General features: G+C 54.0%; 1 protein-coding gene across 1 annotated transcript; it reads left to right on the forward strand.

Moving 5' to 3' along the window:
• Window positions 1–241: 241 nt before the first annotated feature.
• Window positions 242–5,177, forward strand: LOC117847204 (cellulose synthase-like protein G2). Its single transcript, XM_034728368.2, has 5 exons — window positions 242–930; window positions 1,015–1,122; window positions 1,235–1,366; window positions 3,387–3,605; window positions 3,694–5,177. Exons 1-5 carry the CDS (start codon window positions 316–318, stop codon window positions 4,915–4,917), a joined length of 2,298 nt encoding a protein of 765 aa, XP_034584259.1. The 5' UTR covers window positions 242–315; the 3' UTR covers window positions 4,918–5,177.
• Window positions 5,178–8,698: the final 3,521 nt, after the last annotated feature.

Below are 8,698 nucleotides of genomic sequence, written 5' to 3' on the forward strand. Positions count from 1 at the left end.
TTCTTGAGCAAGCTGTACGCTGATCGCTCCGAATGTCGTGCTTTTGACTACTCCTATTGAGATGGATTTTTAGGATGCTTTCCGCATCAAATTCGAGCAAAACTGTCGCGAATGAGCACCTCATTCCCATCCGAGGTTGCTCTCCAATCTTCTACTTGTGGATGATCCAATGCAACTGGCTAGAGGTAGCTGATCCTTGCCGTATCCAATCCCATCATATATAACCACAGGTCTACAGATCAGGCCCGGCAGAAAGCACAGTGCTCCCATCACCTGAGCAAGCAGCTAATTAACCTTGCCGAGCAATTACCACACATGGCTGCCGGCGAGACGACGACACCGCCGTTCAGTTCCGTGCACGTGAACAGGCGCCTGGCCACCGCCAACCGCCTCATGGCGGCCGTCCACGCAGCGCTCGCCGCCGCGGCCATCGCCCACCGCGCCCTGCACCTGCATCAGCTCAGCGGCGGCGTGGCCCGCAACGCCGCCATGGTCGCGGCGGACCTGACGCTCCTGTTCCTGTGGACGCTGTCGCAGTCGGGCCTGTGGCGGCCCGTCTCGCGCGCCGCGTTCCCGGACCGGCTGCTGGAGTCCCGGCGGCGCGGGGACCTCCCGGCCGTGGACGTGCTGGTGGTGACGGCGGACCCGGACAAGGAGCCGGCGTTGGGGGTGATGAACACGGTGGTGTCGGCCATGGCGCTGGACTACCACGGCGGGAGGCTGAGCGTGTACCTGTCGGACGATGCCGGGTCGCCGCTGACGCTGATGGCCGCCCGCAAGGCCTACGCCTTCGCCAGGGCGTGGGTGCCCTTCTGCAGGAGGCACTCGGTGCAGTGCCCGTGGCCCGACAGGTACTTCGCCGGCGACGACGGCCAGGATGACGGCGGCGATCGCTGCGGTGAGGCCGCCGAGGAGAGGCGAAGAATGAAGGTATCTGCGTCACGATGATGGAGCTAGCGTCAACAAATTTTCTCAACTAATGTCTTTTGTACGTATAACTTAATTTCTGTGCAGAAAATGTACGAGACGTTCAAAGGGGACATAGAGGAGGCCAGTAAGGAGAAGAGTATTTCCAGGAGCTGGACGAAAGAAAAACGTCAGGATCACGATGCTTATGTCGAGGTAAATCCAATTCAATCAAAGCAATTCCTGATCATCAGTTGAGTTGAATTAACTAGCAGCTTCATCTATATATGTAAATCTGTATCTTGCATGCAACCAATTCAATCCGCAGATCATCACCGCGGGGGAGGAGGAGGAGGACGACCAACAGGGCGAGGAAACCGTGCCGTTGCTGGTGTACGTGTCCCGCGAGAAGCGGAGGGCGTCCCCTCACCACTTCAAGGCCGGCGCTCTCAACGCCCTGGTGCGCTGTCATCTGCTTGTATCAATTCTTAATTCCTTGTTAGTTATAATAATAATCTGCTCTCAACTACTAATAAAAACGGAGCATTCACTACCGGAAACACGAAGTTTACCGAGTGCCTGGGGGCACTCGGCAAAGGCCCAAAAACACTCGGCAAATAGTTTGCCGAGTGTAACACTCGGCGAACCGCACTCGGCAAATTTCGCCTCGGCAAACAGTGGAGTTGCCGAGTGCCGAACGTCGGGCACTCGGCAAATGGTTTGCCGAGTGTCAAAAAGCACTCGGCAAACATTTTCGGAAAAAATAAAAAAAATACAAACACCGGCCGCCGGCCCCCACGCCGCCACCGGCCGCCACGCCACCACGCCGCCTCGCCCGCTGCTGCCCGCCACCACGCCGCCTCGCCTGCTGCCCCCACGCCGCCTCGCCTGTTGCCGCGCTGCCGCCTGCCACCTGCACGCCGCCTCGCCCGCTGCCGCCCGCCCCCTGCACGCCGCCTCGCCTGGTGCCGCGTTGCCGCCCGCCACCTGCACGCCGCCTCGCCCGCTGCCGCCCGCCGCCACACCCGCTGTCGCCCGCTGCCGGAGAGAAGGGGAGGGAGCCTCGGCGGGGGAAGGGGAGGGGGCCTCGCCGGGGGATGGAGGGGCGGCCGCGCCGCCGCCGGATCCGGCCGGGAGGTGCCGCACCGCCGCCGGATCCGGTCGGGAGGGGCGGGCCGCGCCGTCGCCGGGGAGGGAGGAGGGGAGAGGAGGGGGAGGGGCGCCGACAGGAGAGGGAGAGGGAGGGAGGGAAGGGGCGGCGGCTAGCCGGCGGCGGGGAGAGGGAGGTGGGGGGCGGAGCTAGGAAGAGGAGAGGGGTGTCGGTCGGGGGGGGCGCTGGGGTGCTGGGTCGGGGGACCGGGGGGACGGGCCGGGTAAAATACTTGGTGTTGACGTTTGCCGAGTGTCCCGTGGGGGACACTCGGCAAAGAAAAAGAAAAAAAATTTGCCGAGTGTGAAAAGAAAAAACACTCGGCAAACATTATATAATTACCTTTAATACATTATTAAAAATATCCAACAGTTCCAAAAAATTAGCAAAATGACACATGAAACAATATATGTTCTCTATTGCATATAAAAAAAAAGTTTTGTGGTCAAATCAAATCTCGACCGTCATTTTGACTCTAAATCTAATCGAATTATTCTCAACGCTACTATTCTTCTTCGGAGATGCTTCGGTTTGTAAACATCGCACGTGACAAAATGTGCAAAACCTTCTCAATTTTTTACCACAACCTCCACGTATGATATCATCACACCATGACAAATCTCATGATTTTCCGACTTCGTTTCCCTTTTTTAGAATTTAAAAATCATTCGATCACATGTTTGTGGTTATGTTTCCTGAACAAGATGTTTGAAATTTCTTTTCATTTCATGGGTAAGGACTCAAACTGGGCTAAATAACATAAATATCATTTTTCTACGCATTTTATTCTATAATTTGAATCACTTGCAGTTCAAATTTGACTTATACCAAAAATTCCCTTAAAATGCAATTAATTAATTAAATATAGCAAACAAATCCAAAAATATACCAAATTTTAATATGAAGTACCACATGTTGTATGTGGGGAGTAGAAAAAATTTCAAGGTGAAAAGAGGGGAAAAATTATTTTTTTGCCAAGTGTCAAAAAAAAACACTCGGCAAAGCTTCCTCTTTGCCGAGTGTTTTTTTTTGACACTCGGCAAAGAAACGGGTTTGCCGAGTGTTTTTCTCTTGACACTCGGCAAAGATCAAGTTTGTCGAGTGTTTTTTTTGCCAAGTGTTTTTAGTTTGGCACTCGGCGAAGAGCTTGTTTGCCGAGTGTTCGAAAAAAAACACTCGGCAAAGAAAAAACACTCGGCAATTTTTAGCTTTCCGGTAGTGATTGATTCTAACCCTTAGTACCGGTTGATTTTTCACACGGTACTAATATAAGCATCAGTACCGAGACTAACACGGATCGGATGACGACAATGATATGATCTGCTTGCAGCTGCGGGTGTCGAGCCTTGTGAGCAACGCGCCCTACTTGCTGGTGCTCGACTGCGACATGTCCTGCAACAGCCCCTCCTCCGCCCTGGAGGCCATGTGCTTCCATCTCGACCGATCCCCGCCGGCGCCGGAGAGCCTCGCCTTCGTGCAGTTCCCGCAGATGTTCCACAACCTCAGCCCCAACGACATCTACACCAATGACCTCCGATACATCTTCGCGGTAATGTATCAGACTCACTCGTATGTTGAGTTGTTGACATGGCCAGCTCTCAGCTGACAAGCGATGATCAATTGCATGCGTCCGGCAGACTCGATGGATCGGCCAGGACGGCCTCCGGGGCCCGCTCCTCGCCGGCACCGGCTTCTACGTCAGGAGGGACGCACTGTACGGGGCCATGCCGTCCGCCGCCACCTCGTTGCCGGCGCACGGTGCAGAGTTCTCGTCCATGGAGGCCGGCGAGCTGGTGAGGAGGTTCGGCCACTCCGACGACCTCATATCCTCCGTGCGCAACCTCCACCTGCAGAAACCACCTGCTGCTGGTCGCCATCATCGTCGTCTTCCTCGAGACGCGGCGCTGGTGGCCTCCTGCGCGTACGAGACCGGCACCGGGTGGGGCGACGAGGTGGGGTTCATGTACCAGTCGGTGGTGGAGGACTACTTCACCGGCTACCGCCGCTTCTTCTCCCGGGGCTGGACGTCGGCCTACTGCTACCCGGCGCCCTCGTCCCGGCCGCCGTTCCTCGGCACCATGCCCACCAACCTCAACGACGTGCTGGTCCAGAACAAGCGCTGGATGTCTGGCCTCCTCGCCGTCGGCCTCTCTAGGCGCTACTGCCCGCTCGCCTGCCGGGGGCTCCTCGCCGTCTCCGTGCCGCAGGCCATGACCTACGCCCACTTCGGCTTCCTTTCTCTCTACGCGTTCCCGGCGCTGTGCTACGCCACCCTGCCGCAGCTCTGCTTCCTCCGCGGCGTCCCTCTGTTCCCGGACGCCGCCGCCGCCCCGTGGTTCGCCGCCGCCTTCGCATCCTCCTTGGTGCAGCACCTGGTCGAGGTGTCGGTGGCGAGGCGCGGGCTGGCAGTGCGGACGTGGTGGAACGAGCAGAGGTTCTGGATGCTCAACGCCGTCACCGCCCAGCTGTTCGGCTGCGTCAGCGCCGTCCAGGACCTCGTCGGCGCCGCCGCGCTGCGCTTCGACCTCACCAGCAAGGCCGACGACGATGATGGCGGCAGGCTGTACCAGAAGGGCGTGTTCGACTTCACGGGGTGCTCCACGCTGCTGCTCCCGGCCACCACCCTCTGCGCCCTCAACGCCGCGGCGCTGGTCGGGGGCACCTGGAAAATGATGACCGGAGGCGGCGGCGGCTTGTCCGGCGAGATGTTGCCGCAGCTGTTTCTCCTGAGCTACGTGGCGGCGCTGAGCTACCCGCTGCTGGAGGGGATGTTCCTCCGGATGGACTCCGCAAGGGTTCCAGGGCGCATCACCGCACTCTCAGTCGCCTTGGCCGCGGTGCTGCTCTCCCTGTTTGGATAGGGACGGCACCCCCTCGTCTGCCATTATATTCGTCAAGACGATGGAGTGCAAAAAGCTAGAAGTACGTGGACATGGCGAACCGTACAAGCTATGGCCTCGTTCACGTAGCTGTGTAATGCAAACTCGAGTGTTGTTGAGTCTGCTGGCACTCTGAGTGCCATCAGGCACGGAAACACTAGATTTGAGTCCTTCTCTCTTTTTTGCGTTTTTCTTCTCTGCAGCAGCATGCCCGCAAGAAACACGACAACACGTCACAAGTCTATCCTGCATTACCCGGCCATCAAACTCTGACCTCTTCGCTCGTTCCTTCGTAGATCCTCCATCATCCATCTTAATTGGGATCATACTCTGGCTCGTGGCTCCGAGCTTGCGCCATTGGTAGGCCACTGCGTTCACGCCGTCTGCCACCTTGTGGCCTTGCCAAAGCGTCTTTGGTTGTCAACTGACACGGCAAGCAGAGCAGCGACCAGCGAGCATGAGCACGTACGTATCTCCGTAGACCAGTGCTAGCGTGCCCAGCTTACCTTGTGGCCATTGTGCTTTCCTTCATCTTGTCATGTAGGACCTAGGACGCAGCATCGAAGTTCCCCATGCAGCTGTGTAGCAAACACTAGTAAAGGCAAAGTAACCTAACAATTAGTTGATTATATCCAGTTTCTTCGTTTCAAAAAAAGAATATATCCAGTTTCGGTTTAAGTGTAAACCATTGCACAATAGACTAAATGAAGCAATTTATTGGGGCCACACATGAATTTTAGGGCAGCACAACGGAGTGCTAGAATCGACTAATAATTATGTTATTTGTGTATATTTTGAGAAAATAGTATGCTATGATAGTCAATTTTGAAGACAACTTAGATTTTACGGTAGTATATTATATTTTACTATCATATTTTTCGCATATATATTGTTGTGTCATGAGCCTTACAGCTTGGCCCTAGTCTTGGTGAAAACCTAGGTCCGCCACTGCCCCCAACCATGCCACCTCCAACCATCGGACCACGCTGCCGACCTCGCCGCCACCAGCCCTCAACTCTCTACCTCCCCGACCACCGCCACCGGCCCTAGCTGCCCTCCTATGCTCCAACGTGCGCTGTCCCACTCTTGCCGCCATGCGGACTGCGACCCCTCCCCCCCCCCTCCCCCCCCCCCCCCCCCGCTATACGCCATCCCACCCCTGCTATACGCCATCCCACCCCGCTGTGCGGCGACGCGCCCCCTGGCTACCTCGCTACCACCTCGATGCAGCACCCGCCTTGCCTGGCCATCATGGATCGCGCTCCCTTGAGCGGCCTTGCACTCATCCCGCCACCACGCCATCTCCGGCCATCAAACCTTGCCTCCAAGCTCATCGCCGCCTGCCTTCACCCTTCCACCTCGTTGGCGCTAAAAGTCAGCCGATTGACCCTCAGCGTCGGACACACGACCCGGGAGAATCTGCTTAGCTCCTGTTCAGGTGATCGCCCTGGTGCGGTTCGCGCGGCGTGCCAGCCAATCTGACTTGTTCATTGGCAAGGAAGAAAACGTGTCAAATTCCAAGGGTTCCAATCGGCTAAGGTTCCGATCTCGAAAAGCGTATCAGCGAATCGGCCGATTTGCTATCTAAAGATAATCGGCTATGATACAGCCGACAATCACATAGCGATTGCGAAGAAAACTACTAGAGTAAACTAGACAAAGCTACAAAAGCAACACTTGAAATAGATCTAATCGGCTATGCGATAATGATGAATAAAAAGTAACAAAAATAGAGCCGATAGTTCAAATCTCAAGCTGGATAACTGGTGATAAAACTAGAACAATCGATAAAACCTATAATTCTAGTAAATATCGATAACTGGTGAATAAATCTAAATGAAACAACAGCGATGCGCCCGAAGTTAAAGCTTAGATATCACTTGATAAATGGAACTTAAAGAATCAGCCGGAGATCGTGTCGATGCAGCACTGCCAACCCGTACGAACTCGTGAAAGAAGAAAAGTATTGGCAAAGTCGCCGACTTGAAAGTAAAGTACGATGAAAAAGTAGATTTGTTTGATTGATTGATGTGTTCTTTACAAATCTCTGAGGATGGCTATTTATAGCCTGTTACAACCAATTTCCTAACCGACTAGGATCTATCTCTAATCTTAAACAAAAACGAATATTTACAAACACAACTCGTATCAGACTTGGTTATTATACTCCCGCGGGCCAATCTTTCTCTATCTTCTTTCTCTGATCCACTTTAAGCCTATATTGGCCCAATCGCTCCAACTTTCTAGTCGGCCGATCTCCACCAACTCCGTCCGCCAAAACACTGTAGCGCCAATCGGCCGATCCCCACCTGTAGCACCAATCGGCCGATTCCCAGTCGTGGCCTTTTAATCTGCCGCATCAGCCAATTCTTTCTTCCCTTGACGCCGATTCCATATGTGTCAAAATCTGGTGTCAACACATGCCCCCTAGTTTTGGAGTAAAATATAACTTTTACTTCGAAATTCTTTTTTAACCTCTCCTCCGAAACAAACGCATCAAAAATCTCCTTCGGTTTCGCGGTCTCCTACCTAATGATTGCAATCTTTTCGAAATGGGTGCCTGAGACAACCACTTCCCCGAAATTCGTGTAGACGGCGCGGTAAAATCCCACCTTTACCCCTTCTCTCGGACCGTCTTTAAATACTAGCACGCCCTGCACTTCTTGTTCACAAGCTAGTAACTTCGTTTCCGGCGCATTAGTTTCCATCTTCTTCCGACGCTCTTTTGGCTTCCAACCGCATCCTCCGGCGATCCCCTTTTCATCCGCATTCCGCTCCATCTTCCCAATGGCGGCACCATCAACAACTCCACCAGCAACGGAGGCTCCGCCGACAACTCCATCAATGGCGGCAGCAACTCCATCGACGACGGAGGCTCCACCGGCAGCTTCATCAGTGGCGACAGCTCCACCAGCAGCCCCGTCGGCAACGATGACCTTCATTCCAGAGGTACTCATCTGGAACTTTTCTTTTTACTTTTACCGTCCATGCATCTTTTTAGATCCGTTCTTAGTTCTTCCCTTTTTTCTTTTTTAGGCAGTCAGACACCAAATAACCATCCGTCTTTCGGAAGCTCCTGGTCTGATCTATTTAGGCCCTATGGGGAACCCAGACCCAACCGACCGGATCAACTTGGAAAGAGTGGTACCAAAGAATAGCCAACTCCAAGAGAGTTCAATGGGATGAGCAAAAAATCGGCCAGTGCATCAATCTTTCTGTGTCCCAGATGGAAAGAAATGAACCCTTGGTCATAGCAGCCTCCTACTTCTGGTCCGACTCTCTCAACGTGTTCCTTTTCGGACATGGGCCCATGACCCCCACTCTGGCTGATGTTGTGATGTTGACCGGCCTTGACATTTCTTCCCCCGATACCCCCTTCCATTATCTGGTCAAGCCGACCCATCGGCTGGAAACAAAAGGAATCGGCGGGTGGAAGGGGTACATAAAGAACAATATGAAGACCGGGACAGTTTCAGAGAGAGAATACGCGGCCTTCTTGATGATGTGGCTAGAGAAATATCTTTTCTGCGGCAGAGCAGTCGGCCCTTCTTCCAATACACAAGCTCTGGCCGAAGCATTATCAAGAGGAGCCTTCATTCCTCTCGGGAAGCATCTACTAGGATCGGCCTATCATATGTTGCACCAAATCGGCGTCAAACTATCCAAGGGGGAGTCGATTGGAAATCCAGGTGGCCCCTGGTGGTTCATCAATCTCTGGCTCAATTTGCATATGAGCAAGATCTCACAGCAGCGGGTAGAGCAC

This window comes from Setaria viridis, chromosome 3, assembly GCF_005286985.2.
Source record: "Setaria viridis chromosome 3, Setaria_viridis_v4.0, whole genome shotgun sequence".
Lineage (NCBI taxonomy): Eukaryota > Viridiplantae > Streptophyta > Magnoliopsida > Poales > Poaceae > Setaria > Setaria viridis.

Excerpts from the sequence above, each read along its gene's own strand:
- LOC117847204 (XM_034728368.2), top strand. The coding sequence starts at position 316 with ATGGCTGCCGGCGAGACGACGACACCGCCGTTCAGTTCCGTGCACGTG. Across the intron at positions 1,367-3,386 it reads CCGGCGCTCTCAACGCCCTG|CTGCGGGTGTCGAGCCTTGT; the intron begins GTGCGCTGTCAT and ends ATCTGCTTGCAG. Across the intron at positions 3,606-3,693 it reads ACCTCCGATACATCTTCGCG|ACTCGATGGATCGGCCAGGA; the intron begins GTAATGTATCAG and ends TGCGTCCGGCAG.